This window comes from Nicotiana attenuata, chromosome 8 (assembly GCF_001879085.1).
Source record: "Nicotiana attenuata strain UT chromosome 8, NIATTr2, whole genome shotgun sequence".
In the NCBI taxonomy this organism is placed as follows: Eukaryota; Viridiplantae; Streptophyta; class Magnoliopsida; order Solanales; family Solanaceae; genus Nicotiana; species Nicotiana attenuata.
Window position 1 is genome coordinate 851,758 of NC_031996.1, and position 17,660 is coordinate 869,417.

The 17,660-nt window shown below is 36.5% G+C and overlaps 3 protein-coding genes across 3 annotated transcripts in view; 2 read left to right on the forward strand and 1 right to left on the reverse strand.

Moving 5' to 3' along the window:
• The window catches only part of LOC109231423 (protein trichome birefringence-like 42), an 8,398-nt gene extending 2,398 nt beyond the window's left edge, over positions 1-6,000 (forward strand). Inside the window, exons 2-5 of the mRNA XM_019397087.1 lie at positions 3,290-3,461; positions 4,219-4,394; positions 4,487-4,645; positions 5,681-6,000. Of these exons, the coding sequence (XP_019252632.1) occupies positions 3,290-3,461; positions 4,219-4,394; positions 4,487-4,645; positions 5,681-5,972 (799 nt within the window). The 3' untranslated portion in view covers positions 5,973-6,000. The remainder of the gene's footprint in view (positions 1-3,289; positions 3,462-4,218; positions 4,395-4,486; positions 4,646-5,680) is intronic.
• LOC109230711 (zinc finger BED domain-containing protein RICESLEEPER 1-like) lies at positions 8,270-12,640 on the forward strand. Its single transcript, XM_019396114.1, has 4 exons — positions 8,270-8,511; positions 9,903-11,932; positions 12,036-12,101; positions 12,192-12,640. Exons 2-3 carry the CDS (start codon positions 9,961-9,963, stop codon positions 12,089-12,091), a joined length of 2,028 nt encoding a protein of 675 aa, XP_019251659.1. The 5' UTR covers positions 8,270-8,511; positions 9,903-9,960; the 3' UTR covers positions 12,092-12,101; positions 12,192-12,640.
• On the reverse strand, positions 13,543-17,271 carry LOC109230712 (trifunctional UDP-glucose 4,6-dehydratase/UDP-4-keto-6-deoxy-D-glucose 3,5-epimerase/UDP-4-keto-L-rhamnose-reductase RHM1). Its single transcript, XM_019396115.1, has 3 exons — positions 16,947-17,271; positions 14,339-15,926; positions 13,543-14,246 (listed from the first exon to the last, which is right to left on the reverse strand). Exons 2-3 carry the CDS (start codon positions 15,911-15,913, stop codon positions 13,797-13,799), a joined length of 2,025 nt encoding a protein of 674 aa, XP_019251660.1. The 5' UTR covers positions 15,914-15,926; positions 16,947-17,271; the 3' UTR covers positions 13,543-13,796.

A 17,660-nucleotide genomic window follows, 5' to 3' on the forward strand; every position in this document is an offset into this window, starting at 1 on the left:
ATATATTATAACATAAGAATCAGTTACGAGGAAAAAAATTATTTTTGTTGTGAATAACTGTTATATAAGAATGCTGTTATATTACAAAATCCACAAAAATATTTATAAAAATTTGATAGTAAATCCAACTTGAAGTTATTTTTAAAGCTCATAAACTTCAAATCCTGATTTATTTTTACATATAACCTTTTATAACATGTTAAGTAATATATGTCAATAGTATGAATTCTCTTACACTATTTATGTATTTGAATTTAAGTTATATACACTGACAACTAAAGACTTTTACATTATCAGTGTAAATCTATAATAGTAGATTAATTGCCATTTTTATTAGGCAATACAATGTTTATTACAAAAACTATCTATCATTACCAAATAACTGTTAAAGGGGAGCTTTGAAGCAACGGTACGTAAAGTTGTCTCCATGTGACCTATAGGTCACGAGTTCGAGCCATGAAAGCAACCACCAATGCTTGCATTACGGTAGACAGTGGCGAAGTTAGGAATTTCCCCAAGAGTGTTCAAATTTAAAAGAAGTGAAAAAAATTTCCGATAAAGGATAATCAATATGTGTTATATAATTCTGAAACGTATATTTTACCTATGTACGCAATGTAATTTTTCGACGAACCCTTATGACCATGTGGCTTCGCCATTGACGGTAGACTACCTATATCACAGCCCTTGAGATGCGGCCCTTCCCAGATCCTGCGTAAATGCAGGATGCTTTTGTGCATCGGGTTACCTTTTTTTTTTTTAACCTAATAACCGCGGCCTTCTCCGGATCCTGCGCAAATACGGAATGTTTTGTGCATCGGGATGCTTTTTTTTTTTTTTTTTTTTTTACCTAATAACTAATCCGATTGTGTAAATATTTTTGTTTATAAAAGGTAAATCTTTTTCTTTTTTCTCATTGAGAGCTCACCATTTTGTTAGCTTTTGAGTTCTAACTTGTTTCTCCATGTCTGCTAAAAAAAGAACCAGCTGTAGCTGCTGGTTTTCTTGTCTGAACTTATACTTTTTTCTTGTATTTTTTCCTCTAATAACATTATCTTATGAACACCAACAATTGACAAACTGTAATTTGTTTGAAGGAAGCTGGATTTTTGACGATTCTTATCCACTTTATGATTCATTACAGTGTCCATTCATAGACCCAGGTCTCAATTGCCTCAAAAATGGCAGAAATGATCAAGATTTCCTCAAGTATAGATGGCAGCCCACTGACTGTGACCTCCCCAGGGAACATCAATGGCTTCTCTTTTTTTTGGTTTCCCGTCCGGTGTCTGGTACCGACATTGGGGCCCGATTAAATTCAGATTCGCGCCGGGAAGTTCCACATTAGGGGGTAAAGCGCTCCCTAACAAAGGCGACTCCATATCCAGGGGCTCGAACCCGAGAACTCTTGTTAAGCATGAAGGAGTACTTACCACTCCACCACAACCCTTGTTGGTACATCAATGACTTCTCTTTTCCAGCTAAATTCAGTTTCACTCTGGTTTACAACAATAAAAATAACATATATATACCTAGTATAATCTCACATAATGAAATCCGTAAAGGGTAGCGTGTAGGCACACTTTACCTTACTCTACCGAGTGAAGATAGAGGGGTAAAATTTAAAAATAGCCAGATTTATAAGTGGTAACTAAAAAATAGTCACCGTTACAAAAGTATTCGAAATTTGGCCACTCCAGTATAATATACTGGTCCATCATAATATGCTGGAAGTTCATACAAAGGTATTCCAATCTCCAATATATTATGCTGGAACTTTCCGTGTGTTGGAGTTTCAGCATAATATGTTGGAAGTTTATACACAAGTGCACCAATCTCCAGTATATTATGCTGGAACTTTCCGCATTGCGGCAAGATAGTGGCTATTTTTCAATAACGTTGCAAACGCAAGCTATTTTTCAATTATCAGTCTGAAAGCTGGCTAGCCCGTGATATTTTCATAAGATAGGGAGGTTGTTCAGTTTCTCTGTGGATTAACAATTGTTATTCATGTGTCCCAATTTTAATGCACGGATACGGAACTTGTGATTTTAAATCAGCTAGGATATTTTTTTGGCTATAATAGCATGTCAGAGTTCGTTTGGTACGCGGATTAAATTATTTCGAGATAATAGATCTGGATAAATTTATATTGTCAATCAAATACAGTATAAATTTAATCCCCACTTTATCTCACCTTGTCCCGCGTACCAAATAACCCCCAAGTGTACTGTTTGATATTAAAGGAAAATATTTTTTTGAGAAAAAAAAGTTTGTCTCATTATTTAAGACTCTAAAATGTAGAAACTACTTCGAATATACTATTGGAGAAAAACATAAGCAAAGCAAGTTGTTTATCCTTCTCAAATGGAATATAATTTATCAAGAAAAATATTTTTCGTGTTTGGTTATTTTTGGATTTTGCTACGTACCAAACACATTCTAAGGTAAAATGAGAAATTTACATTCAAATTATTTCTAAATATAAAACGTATCTTTTTTAAAAAAGGATTAATAATAAAAAGATGCCACATAAAATGATCCTTAACCATAATTAATATTTTTATGTGTTTGTATAATGCACCCTTCCTCTTCAATCAATCGTTCAGCTAAATCCTAATTTAATCAGATTTTGCTATTTAATTTAGGTTGTTTAGTATTTAAAGAGTATTTTCATGGTCTGACTAGTATTACCTAACTGTCAATCTACTGCAATCTCATATTTTATTCTGGTATTGGAATTGATTATGCTTTGTTACATAGGCATATTGTGAGTTCGAGTCTCCCCAAGAGCAAGGTGAAATGTTCTCAGAGGGAAGGATGCCGGGGGTTTATTTGGAAACAGCCTCTCTACCCCAGGGTAGGGGTAAGGTCTGCGTACACACTACCTTCCCCAGACCCCACTAAGTGGGATTATACTGGGTTGTTGTTGTTATTGTTGTACATAGGCATATTTAATGTAATTTTCTAAGATTATTGATAAAGAAAAATTCCTATGGTTTCTAGGAGTTTTTTAGTCGGCGAGATATATATGCCAGTAGAAAATATAGAAATTTTTTAGTACATTTACTTCTTTTCTTAAATATTCGATTAAAATGAGCTTAAGTGAAGTAACATGGTCAGTGGTGATTCATCTGGCCGACCCAACTTGCTTGGAATGAGGTGTAGCGATAATTGTTGTTATTTATTTTTTTTTGCTTCAAAATGAGTGTCTATAGTTTGCCATTTCGATTAGTAATTTATTATCATTGAAGACTTGTTTGATGAATTATTTTGGATTAATGCATAGGTTCAATGGCGAAGATCTTATGCAAAAATTGAGAGGCAAAAGCTTCATGTTTGTGGGTGATTCCTTGAGCAATAATCAATGGCAATCACTAGCATGCATGCTTCACGCTGCAGTTCCGAATTCTAATTACACATTTGACAGAACAAGAAATCGTTCCGTTCTCTCATTCCCGGTGAGTCAATTATTTGACAGGTTAAAGTTCATGATGGAAAAATCAATTGTTTAATTTTCATATCACGACGAATACTTTCAAAACTTTCCTTGTGCTGAAGGTCTATCGGAAACAGCCTCTCTACCTTCTCAAGGTAGGATAAGGCTGCGTACACACTACCCTCCCCGGACTCCACTTATGGGATTATACTAGGTTTGTTGTTGATGAAAGCTTTCAAAAACACGTGTAATTTACTGCATTTTTTGTGATTTAAATGATACAACCCTTCTTTCTAATAACACTAGCATGTTTTCCGATCTATAGTGTTAATAGCGAATGACCATATATCATGCTCGGAAACCAATTCTTAGCGTCCTACTTAGCCTCTAGACAAATACTGGCCGCATTTGGACATGCCATTCATTTTCAACTCAGTACAAAGTGCAAACCAGAACTTATTATGAATGCCTAACACGAGTCGTTTACTCTGTTTATGTAACGGAAAGATTGGAATTTGGAAGTGACTCGATATGTGATTGATCTTCAATTCTGGCTCTGTTGCATATATAATGGTTATGGCTAATGCTGAAATGTTGAACCGCCATCATTCTTTGAATTCTTAGCCAATGTAGAATGGTCTGTCACTGTCTGATCAAATGAAGTATCAACTTCTGCCTTCATTCTATGCCTACAGCATCTCCTTGTTCTGCAACTTTCTTTTTACTTTTGAAATGTATCCTTCTTTTCTTTCTCATGCTCTTTTTGTTGCATTTGGAAGGAGTTTGAGTTCACGGTCACATTCTTGAAAAATGGATTTCTCGTTGACCTAGTGGTCGAGGAAGCAGGTCGAGTTCTCAAACTCGACTCTCTCAGCAGGAGCTACCAGTGGAAAGGAGTCGATTTCTTAATCTTCAACAGCTACCATTGGTGGATACATACCGGCAGCCTACAAACGTGCGCTTCTTCATCAACATAATAGAAAACCAGACTTCATTGTTCTAATTGCAAGAGAAAAAAAAAATCACATTTTCTTGATTTTCTTGCAGATGGGACTATTTTCAAGTTGGTGACAAGATCTACAAGGAGACTGACCATATGGAAGCATACAAGATTGCTTTGACTACTTGGGGCAATTGGATTGATTCCAACATTGATCCTGCTATGACCAAAGTGTTCTTCCAAGGAATTTCTGCTGTTCATTATCAGTAAGTTATCAGACAGATTTTCTTCTTCCCCTAAACATTTTAATCTCAACGAAACATCGGTTAGCATTTCTTGCAAGTATGGACACTCTATAACAGTAATGTCACAAGACTATTTTCGACACATTAAAGTAACTGAACTTTATCCACTATAACGACGGTACTACAACAACTACTATGCCTCAATTGCGAGCTACTTGGGGTTGGATGTAGGAACTTCGATATCATAAATGCTTCGTTTTGGTCCATAATATTGAAGGTAGGGAGGCTATTTCCGAAGACCCTTGGCTCAAGGACAAAACGAAAAGGAGTAGTAGCAACAAGCGGTAACAACAATGATATGGTAAAATAACTGAAGCGAAAGAATTAATAGGTAGACATATAACTCCACGAACAAAAATGCAAGGCTAATACTACTGCCACAGGTATTAGTATTATAATGACTTTACTCATTATAGTAGTAAAGTCACGAAATATTACCTATTATAACAGTGAAGTCACTTGATGTGTAGGTTTTGTTGGTATAGTGCATACAGTTTAATAACTTTACTATTATAGTGGATGAAGTCAGTTACTTTAATATGACAAAAAGTAGTTTTACGAGTTTATTGTTATAGTTGGTAAAATTCATTTACATTAATGTGACCACAAATATTGCGCTGTACTGGATAAATTGAAGTTAGCTTCCGGTTAATTGTAAAGGGGAGCCTTGGCGTAACTGGTAAAGTTGCTGCCATGTGACCAGGAGGTCACGCGTTCGAGCCGTGGAGACAGCCTCTTGCAGAAATGCAGGGTAAGGCTGCATACAATAGATCCTAGTGGTCCAGGCTTTCCCAAAACCCTGCACATAGAAGGAGTTTAGTACACCGGGCTGCCCCTTCCGATTAACTGTCCACCTAGTAACGTGCAAAAAACACAGTAGGATCACGTGACGCACATTAGTTCAGTGGCCATAATTGAACTTAACCTCTCCATTTAGTATGTTTACTTTGTAAAACTTAATGAAGACCAGTTAACTCAACTTGGTTACTATTTCAGTGGCAAGGACTGGAATGAACCAATGGTGCAGGACTGCAGTGGACAAACAAAACCAATAGAGGGTTCAAATTATCCAGGAGACAGATATCCAGGAGAGGCAGTGGTGAAGAATGTACTAAGTAACATGACAAAATCTGTCTATTTACTTGATATTGCACTGCTTACACAACTGCGAAAAGATGGACATCCATCAAGATATGCGAATGGCGAAACCGATTGCAGTCACTGGTGTGTAGCTGGAGTTCCAGATGCTTGGAATGAACTATTGTACACAATCTTGCTCCAGAAATAATTTCTGAAGCTAGTGTATTCTTCTTTCTTACAAAAATTTCTCACTCATATATAAATGAAACCTTATGGCAAGGTGATTCTGAGGATCTATCGCAAATAACCTTTTTATCTTTACTAAGTAGGGGTAAGGTATGCGACACAATTCCCTCCTAAGACCCTACTTGTGGAATACGCTAGGTAGGGGCAGTGGCGGAGGCAGTGGCGCAGGCAGGATTACCGCCAAGGGGGTTCAAAAAAAGAAAAAAGAAAAAAAGTTAAAAAGGTTGTGTCAAGGGGATTCAAAACATAATATATAGAGGTAAAAAATAAATTTTGCTTTATATATACAGTGTAATTTTTCGACGAAGGGAGTTCGGGTGAACACCCTTCCGCCGCCCAAAATCCGCCCATGGCTAGGGGTAAGGTTTGTTATTGTTGTTGTTGTTATTGCAAGGTGGCTTCCCTCTCCTGTGTAAGAAGATTTTATCTTTATTTGAGTAGCGCGGAGACAACCTTCTATAATGAGTGTCATCTGATGCCACTTCGCCAAAAACATTCACTAAATATGTGTAAATAATATTTAAAGAAAAACAATGTGCACACGTGTATAAAAAATAATACCATGATAAATATTGTTAAATTATCATTAATGTAGGATACAACAACAATGACCACCTAGTGTAGTCCCACAAGTAGGGTCTGGGGAGGGTTGTATATATGCAGACCTTACCTCTACCCGATGGGGTAGATGTTAATGTAGGATAAGAAGTATAAAACTAATAAAACTTCTCCAGTTCCATATCCAAACCCATACATAGGTTGAAGTGTGATGCAGGCCTACACAGTTTGCGCAAAATTGCAGGCGCACAAACATCTATTTTTAGGGATGCTATTTAGAGATTTGCCAGTACTTATTTTGTCCTGAAGTGTTAAAGCAAAAATCTTAACTTCAGGATAATTCAGGACATTCAGGATATATTGACGAATTATTAAATAGCAGCCTTTTAGAGTGGCTACTTGCTGCCATTTCTACAAAATCACACCATTATCGGTAAACGAATAATTGAGGAAACTTGTTTAAAATATTCAAGAAATTTCATGAAATCTACAAAAAGTTAATATAACATGTTTCAAGATGATGTAACTTCATAAGTAACACAAAATAATGTCACACATAATTTATTCATTTTATTGAACTTTTCAATTCAAGTTCCACAATATTATATTGATAGGGAAATTACCAGTTATGTCCATTTATAAGTAGCTCATTACAAAAATTGGCCAATTGATAAAATATTACTAATATTAGCCAAATTAGCCAATTAGCTATTTGTAGCAAAAAAAATATCAAAATTTTGCTTTGTTTTGAGTGGGTGTTATTAGAATAGATTGGGCACAACATAAGGAGCTTGAATCTCAGTTTTGTGATGATTTGGTGAAGTTTTGAGGTGGTTTGAATTGAAAATTCGAAGTAAAAGCTGAACATGAAAAAAAAATGATATGTGTATCACACTGTGTATCATTTATGTATCACATATGTATCATATCTGTATCAATTGTGTATCACATGTATNATCAATTGTGTATCACATGTATATCCATGTATACCTGTGTGTGAGATACATGCGTGATACATGTTTGATACATGTGTCGTAGAAGACTTTTTTGAACTCGATTTAATTACGAATTTTGATGCAAAACCAGTCCAAATCACCTCCAATCTTCCTAAATTTTGTATATTGACTTATCTATATATTTTCAATGAATTTCAACTATACCCATTGAAAAAGTTTCTCTTTTGTTTAGATTTTTGGAATGTTGTATCGATTTTTGTATTTCATCATCTTATTTCCTACCCCGTCCATGAAATTTCCTTTCCGTCTTGTATCTAATGTTGCTAATCACGCTTAAAAATATGGAAGGTGATTTTTGGATGTGATTCTTTGAGAAAAAGAACCATATTATTTGGTTTTTCAATTTTGGTTGGCTAGTTTTGGTAAATCTATGACTAATGGCCAGAGGTTGGTAAGTTGAGATTTATTTGGGACATTTGTGTAAGTTTCCCAATTTTAAAATCTTCATGTGATTTAGTGAAGATTTTGCTAGTTTGCTAAAATAAAAAACTATCTAATTTTTATTATCCGTAGTAATCTTCTAATACTAATATTAGGTTAACCAAATCGTAGACAAGAATTACTATCAAGTTACAAGACTAATATTTGTTATAGCAATAAAATCCAGAAATTTAAGAAAAAATATCTCATAAATAAAATAAGAAGAGAAGATCCATTTTACCTAACACACCTAATCTCAAACCAACCCGACCCGACCCAAATTTTTGCTAACCCTCAAAACGGACTTCACAAATGTGTGAACCACCCAAATCCCAAATCACGCAATCGGGCCATTCTTACCGGATCTTCCCGGTTCCCGGTCTCAACATCCGGTTCATATTCTCTTCTCCGTTCTAATCCAATCCAAACCCTAACCCTATTTTCTCTCGGATCCTCTGATCGGATCTCTCTCTGAACAACGTCAACGAAAAGCTCTTCACTTTCTAGGTTCGCATTTCAACCCGAATTAATTTCAAGTGAATCAATTTGAGCTCAATTTTGAAAATCTCGTTTAATTTTCAGTCACACAAAATTAGATTTTTTGTGCATTTTTCTTTTTAATTTACTGGGGCCGAATAAGTGGAAAGGATGTAGAGGATTTTTATAGCCGATCCCAATTAGTTTGGGATTGAGGTGTAGTTGATATACGGATTAATTCGATTGACTTTTTAGGCAAAGTTGTTTTTTTAATGTCTTATTGTGTGGTTTTGTGCTTATTTAAATTGGTTTTGCAATTTTTGTTTTAATTCGATTTGATTGGGAATTTGGATCATTTGGATGTTGTAAATTAATCTAGTTATGAACTTGGATATGTGAGTGTATGCATGTACTTTGGTCAGTATAAAGCTACTGTTGCCAGTATCGTGGATCAACATTGTCGTGAATTTTGTGAACACGTACAGTCCAGAGGCGGATCCAAGATTTAAACTTGATTGGTTCAACCTTTATTATGTTCTGACCACTGAATCCATTGCACCTTTGGATTTTGTGGTTCAGAACTTAATATTTGTTGAATTTTAGTGTTTCTTATATTATCTATGCTCTGGGTAAAAAGAAATTGGTTCAGTAGAACCTGTTGAGTGTATGTTGCAAGCCCCCACCGATGCTCTTTAGGGGAATGCCACTTCTATCAGACCCGTTTTCAACCCAATAAACATGAGATTTCTTTTTTTTCTTCTTTTCTTTGGCTTCTTTATATTAAAGCTTAGGCTGCAAAATAAAATGCTTTTGACTTCATGAGTTGTTTGTGCGTGGTTTATGGATACTTGAACTGTACAATTGGTGCTTCAGTGTCAATCAAGTATATCCTTCTTTTTTATTTCAGCGGAGCTTGTATAGACTACTCACCATTATTTTGCTCTCGATTTGTTGTTTTTGTTTCATTATGAAAAAAGAATGTTCCTTCCAGAGGATATGAGCTATTATATCCACGCACAAGAAAAAGCTCATAATCAGATAAATCGAGAGAGAGAGAGAAAGAGATAGAGCATAAATCAGATAGACAAACTGACTCCAGTTGAAAGAGTTGTGATGAGTATTAGGCTGGTTGTCTTTTTCAAGATTGAGTACATAAACTTTAAAGCAATGTCTTTTTTTTTAAATAACAAAATCTACAGCATGTCTACAATGATTAGGATAGTATTATGAGGCTCAAAACTTGAGTTTTTCATCTTTTTTCCTTTCTTCAGATGCTGGATTTGGTTAATGATTTTGAAGTACAAACCTTTTTGGCTTCCTTAAAATTCTGCCATAGCATTTTACTTGGTTGCTGTTGTCCTGATTAAAAAAAAGAAGATCCTGATCAGAAACTTGGTTACTGTTGTTTTGTCATTTAACAGCATTTAGGCCAAACCATTTCAGTGAAAACAGATTGGTTAATTTAGCTTCATCCATGCCATGGAAATTCCAGTTGAGACCCCAGCAAAGAAACCAAAGAGGTTGACATCCGTTGTGTGGAATCATTTTGAAAGAGTTAGAAAGGCAGATATCTGTTATGCTGTTTGTGTACATTGTAAAAAGAAGCTTAGTGGATCGAGTAACAGTGGAACAACTCATCTAAGGAATCATTTGTTGCGGTGTCTAAAAAGATCCAACTATGATGTTTCCCAAATACTTGCAGCAAAGAGGAAGAGAAAAGATACTACTGTTGCAGTTGTCACTTATGAAGAAGGGCAAAGGAAAGAAGAAACCGTTAACCCTGTGACCTTTAAGTTTGATCAAGAAGTAAAGAAAGAGGAAGCTACTATGCCTATCAACCTTGGCAGTGTTAGATTTGATCAAGAGCGTAGCCGTCTGGATCTTGCCCGTATGATCATGTTACATGGTTATCCTTTAGCCATGGTTGACCATGTTGGATTCAAAATATTTGTCAAGAACTTACAGCCACTATTTGAGACTTTGACTAACAGTGCTGTTGAACTTGACTGTATGACAATTTATGCAAAAGAGAAACAGAAGGTGTATGAGGCGATCCATAACTTGCATGGAAGAATTACTCTCTCTGCTGATGTCTGGACTTCATCTGAAAATGCACGGTATCTGTGTTTAACTGCTTTTTATATTGATGAAGACTGGAAACTGCAGAAGAAAATGCTGAATTTCATAACACTGGATCCTTCTCACACAGATGACATACTTTCAGAAGTTGTTATAAAAAGTTTGACAGACTGGGCCATTGATCGTAAGTTGTTTTCTATGACTTTCGATCATTGTACAGGCTATGATGAGATGATTATTAGAATCAAGGACTGGCTTTCTCAAAACAGGCCGCTGTTAAAGAATGGTGAATTGTTTGACATGCGTTGTGCAGTGCAGCTACTGAAATCAATCGTTTTCGATGTCATGGAAGCACTTCGAGATGTGATCCACAAGGTTCGAGAAAGCATAAGGCATGTTAAGAGTTCACAATTAGCCCTAGGAAAGTTCAATGAGATTGCTCAGCAAGTTGCGATTAGTGGTGAAAGGCCTTTGATTCTTGACTGTGGACAGCAGTGGAGTTCAACATACTTGATGCTTGAAGCTGCCTTAGATCATAGGGGAGCCTTCTGTCTACTAGAAGAGCACGACCCTTCCTACACTTTCGCTTTGTCTGAAGCAGAGTGGGATCATGCTAGTGCTATTGCGGGCTATATAAAACTTTTTGTTGAAGTTACTAATGTTTTCACGGCAAATAAATGTTCAACTGCGAATCTATATTTCCCTGAAATATGTGATATTCACATCCAGTTGATTGATTGGTGTAAAAATCCTGATAATTTTCTTAGCGATATAGCGCTGAAGATGAAAGAAAAGTTTGATAAGTATTGGAGTAAGTGCAGTTTGACTTTGGCGGTAGCAGCAATATTGGACCCCAGGTTCAAGATGAAGTTGGTGGAGTATTACTATCCTCAGATTTATGGTTCTGATGCCTCAAATCAGATAAAAGAAATATCTGATGCTATAAGGGAGCTTTCAAATGAGTATGCGATGGGCTCATCTTCGCTTGATCCAGATACAGCTGGTACTTCTGGCAGCTCAACCAGTATCTCTAGTGGTACAAGGGACAGACTTAGGGGTTTTGACAAATTTCTCCATGAAACTTCACAAAACCACAACATAACGTCAGATCTTGAGAAATACTTGGAAGAGCCAGTCTTTCCACGCAATTATGATTTCAGCATATTGAATTGGTGGAAAGTTCACACACCAAGGTACCCTACATTATCAATGATGGCACGTGATATCTTGGGAGTTCCTGCATCCACTCTTGGGCCAGAGGTGGCATTCAATAACAGAGGCAAGGTGCTTGACCAAGATCGCAGTTCACTGAATGCAGCTGCTAGAGAAGCCTTGGTTTGTGGTCAGGACTGGTTGCGCGTGGAATCTGAAGGTAGTTCATCTGATTTACATTTTCTTCTGCTTATCGTTTTAGGTGCTAATATCTGATGGTTTATTTTTAAATTTTTAATGGATGGTTGCACTTCACTTACCAGAAACCAACTCACCTCACATCTATACTGCCGTGCCACTTTCAATGGAATCAAAGTAGAGCATCTGTGGTATGTTTCCTTATCTTCACAAATTGTTTCCTATTCCAAGCCTTTCTTGTGTGTGTCGATCTTCTAATTTAGAGTTTATCCCTTTGCAAGGTTTGATGATTGGAGGATCGTTCGATCAGGACACAAGTGTTTGATTTCTTTTGATGACTTTGAACTTAATATCCAATTTAGTGCATATTGAGTAAATCTTCTTAAATATGACTGTATTGCTTTAAGATCACCTTCTTTCGATTTTCTTGCCTTTTCTTCAATTGTAAATGTTGATTGTAGTCAAGATATGTTATTCCTCCGTGGGGGTTTCCCCCTGCATAAACTGGAACTTTTAACAAGTTATCTTAGGAGAGGAGGGTTGAGGGAAGGTTGTGTTCAGATGAGAAGAGAGACTTTTGTCCCTTTTAATAAATTTTAGGCAAGTAAGAAAATTAGTTGTTATTTGTTATGAAGGATCAAAGGGACTTCAAAATTCCACATAAAGACGGTTTATTTCTGCTCTCCAGGCATAACAAAAATGAGGAATTAGTTTGCTGGTTTCAATACAATTTAGCTGCATTTGTCTTATTGATTTGTTGGTGATAGTACAAGTTTGCTGATTTTCATTTTAAGTTTGGCTTCAGGTAAAGATTTAGTTTTTAGCTTTGTGTCATTGACTTAAAGGTTATCTGTTATGTTTTCAATCTAAAATCTAAACCATTATATGCTGATATTTTGGGTACAAGAAAACGATCTAGTGTGGAATCCTGTGGATAAAAGACTTCTAAAAATAATTGATATCACTTAAACCGAATAGAGATAATTGTGTTTCCTATTTCCTTTAATTTTCATATAATTTCAATGAAATACTTTTTTATTAGGACCACAGACAGCCTCGGCCCAACCTCGATCAAGCTGCACGAGCCACATGCTTACTTGAGCCAGGCTATAAAGCCTCATTCTTAAATAAGCTGAAAGAATCTTAGCACAGCCCAAGCTAGCCTAGCCTGCCAAACCCATAGTGGCGGTTCTATCCAGCGTAATATACTTGAGTATATACTTGAGTTTCACTAATAAAATCTTTTGGAATTTTTTGTCTAAATTTTATTTCTGCTAAATGTTGGTTCATTTTGAGATGATAGCTAACTTCTTATTAGCTGTATAAAAAGTGGCTATTTGCTTGCAATAGGTTAGGATGTTTACATCTCGCTCTTGGGATGCGACTCTTTCCTGACTCTGCGTGAACACAGGATGCTTTGTGTACCGCGTTGCCATATTATAAAAGGTGGTTATTTGCCCATTTTTTTCCTCGAGTCCTTTGAAATTATGGGTCCAAAACTTAAATGGTTATAATATTGTAGCCTATAGGTTCGCTCGTGGTTATAACCTAGCACCTGAAGTTCTACTTCGATATTCTGCCGCTAAAATGCAAGTAGAAAGCAATAAATCATTGCGAAAAGGAAAAAAATGATTGAGCTAGAAAAGGTTCAAAATTCCATATATCAGATTCAACGACAGATACAAGGGAGCAGCAGCTTATCCAAATCTTCCACATAAAAAGCACAAATATTATGAATTCATACAAAAAAAAAAAAAAAAAAAAAGGAATAACGACCGAGGAAACTCTAGTCACTAACAATAATCTAAAACAATAAGAGAATTCTGGGTACCAAAAATGAATAATGGCTAAAATAGCATACAAAATCCTTGAGATCAAAAGCTTTTTTATGCAGAGGTTTTCTTGTTTGGTTCAAACACATACTTGATCAGCGACTCTTTGATCGGTAGCAACTCAGGGAACTCTTTCTTCAACTTTGATGCATCCATCTCGTTGTTACTGCGAGCTGCAACAATTACCTTGGCCTGCTCTTCCAATGTGAAGTTGGCCCAAGTAAATTCTGGATTGATATATTTCTTGTACATCTCCAAGATCTCATTATGGCTCACAACACCAGGGTTTGTGAAATTCCATATGCCCTTGAGGTTACGCTTTGCCATCTCGATTGAAATAGGAAGAAGTTCGTCTAGTATGGTCATACTGTTAGGAATATTGACCACCTTATTGTAGCGGCTAATCTTGGTAATGAAATTGCGAGGGTTGTTGAGATCTGAAGATATTGGCATGCGAACTCGGAGTGTGCAAACGTTTTCATATTCTTTCAACAGCTCTTCAACCTAGTTGTAGAAGAAAGGAAAAAACATATTAATGTCTAAATATCAGAAAAATGGTACAGTATTTGTGTTTCAGAGTCGTAAGGAGTGCTTACCATGGCCTTGGTCTTTGAATAGAAAGAACCAGCGAAATTGGGCGTATCTTCCTCCTTGAACCCAATACCGGAACCCTCTGGGTGCTTAGCATCATACTCAAATATGCAACCAGTGGCGAAATTCATCATCAGGAGACCATGCTCTCTGCAAACATCTGCCAAGTTAAGAGTACCGGCAACATTTGTACGAATTGTTTCTGGTTTATGACTCTCACACCAATCAACATTGGGTCTACCAGTGACACCAGCAGCATTGAATACATGTGTCGGCTTGACAGCATTAATGTCTGCCAAAAGCTTTGAGCGATCCTCCAAACGTCCCCTACCGTACTCATAAGGAATCCCCTGTTTCTCGCACAGTTTCCCTAGCAAACCACCAATCCACCCAGTCCTACCGTAGATCAAAAATTTAAAAGGGGATTTCTGAGGCACGTCACTGCTCTTTGGAGCTGGAGCTACCGTTTTGGTTTTATTGGACTTTGCTGAGAATTCAGAAGATCCTGAATCATATTTCTCGGATCCATCCAAATGTCTTTCTATTCCACCGGGCATCATCAGCATTCTAGGATGGGGAAGCAATGCTCCAGAGACATCCCCCCACCAATCGGGGTTTTTGGTATACCATTCAATAGTCTTTTTCAGACCCTCTTCCCACAAGGTCCTCTCCGACCAACCCAACTCTTTCAACTTCTGATCATCCAGAAAGTACCTCTGGTCGTTAAATGGCCTGTTCTCGACAAACTCAATGCTTTTGTCTGCATCCATGTTAAAGAGTTTGCATATATCTTTGGCAACATCGATCACTCTTCTCTCTTTTGTAGTTCCAATGTTATAAACATGACCTACCTCCCCCTTGTGTAGAATGACTTCAAAAGCCTCAGCAACATCCTCACAATAAAGATAACTACGAACATTACAACCATCTCCATGAATAGGAAGAGTCTTCCCCCTCATGGCTAAAAGTATAAACTTTGGGATTAGTTTCTCCGGGAACTGGTTAGGACCATAGACATTGTTCCCTCTAGTCGTTATAACAGGTAACCCGTATGATCTACCGTAAGCCATAACAAGCATTTCGGCCCCGGCTTTTGTGGCTGAATATGGGTTAGTTGGAAGGAGTTGTGAGGCTTCGTGATTTCCTACAACAGCATCCTCGTCAGTCTCCCCATAAACTTCATCAGTACTGACATGGATAAACCTTCTGATCTGACCAGTAACTTTGCAGGCTTCTAATAGTACGTGGGTGCCGTAGATGTTGTTCTTAGTGAACTCAAAGCTATTACCGAAGGAATTATCAACGTGAGTCTGAGCAGCAAAGTGCATTATAGTGTCAATGGACTCAGTGATGAGAAGGTAGTTAACAAGATCTGCACTGGCAATGTCCCCCTTAACAAACTTGAAATTAGGGGAAGATCGGGAAGGAATAAGGTTCTTCAAGTTTGAACAGTAATCAAGTTTGTCAAGCACAACGATCTTGTAGTCAGGGTAGCTCCGGACAAGCCTGTTGGCTACATGACATGCAATAAATCCGGCAGCTCCAGTAATGAGTATATTCTTAGGGGTGTATGTCGACATCTTATTGCAGCTTCTACAAATGACAAATTCCAAATCAATGTTAAGATTTTATCATAAACACGGATCCAGTAGACCTATACTCAAAAGAAAAGAACAAAATTCAAGCCAACATTTGCATAGCTAACGGCACAAACCATTGCAAAAATGTCCGAGTCAACAACTACAAACCAACAAGAGCATTTCAGAGTCAACAACTCCTCAACATAAGAGAAGTTTTTTTCTTTGATAAGGTAAGATTTTATTGAAAAGGTACCAAGACGGTACAAATTACGACAGCCATCCTCAACATCAGATAAGTTATATATCTTCATTTACAAAATTAACCTGCATCCCCTACCGCCATAAAATAGATTCCACCCTTCATTATCTCTAACTTTCGGTTTAAGTTGTGCATGGGACGAAAAGAAAGATGTACAGTAAAAAAGACATCTTGTTTAACAAATCAATTAATCAATCAATCAACTACTCCTCAATCCACAACTAGCCAGGGTTGGTACATATTCTACTCTATTCGTGCTCATTTCATTCCAAAATTTGTCTTTTAAGTAAAATCAGGTTTCTCTAAATCTCAACCCTTGATCTCAATGAATTATAACTATAAAACAAGCACCAAGTTGAAATGGAACAAAAAATCAATCCCAGATCATAAGATCTGACATGATTGGTGAACTTTCACAACAATAATAGAGCAATTCAAATGCTGATCTCTATTAGATCTGAATGAATTAAACAATGCCAAATTAATAATCGATCAATAAGTATCAAATCATAAACAGATCCAATCCATATTCAAATGTTATTTTAGTTATATGACCATTTTCACGGGAAATCAGTAAAATACAATACAACAATACAACAGGAGATCAATAAATTAAACACAGGAGATCATTTTCTTCTATTCAAATTGTAATTATTTATCGAAGAACATTTCTTCAAATCCCGATCAGGAAAAATTAAATTGGTGATTGTTGTAACAAATTTATAATATAAAAATTAAAGCATGCAAAAATATTAGAGAAATTGGTGAACTTACTAGTTCAAATTCAGATCAGGATCCACCCCAAATGAGGGGAAAAAAAGAACTACGTCGTGTGCTTCGGTTATAGAAAGAGAGATTTGAGATTCAGACAAAGGCTGTAGTCAAGCAGCGTGTTTTTCTCTATTTATAGATTCATTGTACAAAGAAAATTTAAAAAATGTTTCCTTTTTCAGATTTCAGGCAAAGAATAAAACAGAGAGGGAGGGGGAGTAAAAATTATGAAAGAGGGAACGGTAAAATGGTGAAATGGGAAGGAAAATTACGTCATACGGGTAATTTTTCGGCTTCTCTTTGTTGCTGAGAAATAGGGAAAGATTGATGGATGGGTTTCATTTATTCCATATTTACCAACTACCACTTAATGGATCCCACTCATATAAAGCAAATGAAAATTGGAGTTGGTAAAAAGGTCCGTTCTTAGCACAAAGCATCATATATTCACGCAGAGTTCGGGGTCGCACTTTTGGGGTATGTGTTGATAGTTTAATCTAATGCAAATATTAGTGACTGCTTTCACAGCTCGAAACAATGACATATAAGTCACACCAATGCAACTTTACCAGTTGCTCCAAGGTTCCCCTTCAAAATTTGGAGTGTATGTTCGATAATAACATATTTCATCTTGTGTTTACGCTAAATTAATAGATCTATAATATGGGTTTGCACATAAATATCTATTATTTAATCACGGTTAATATATATATATAT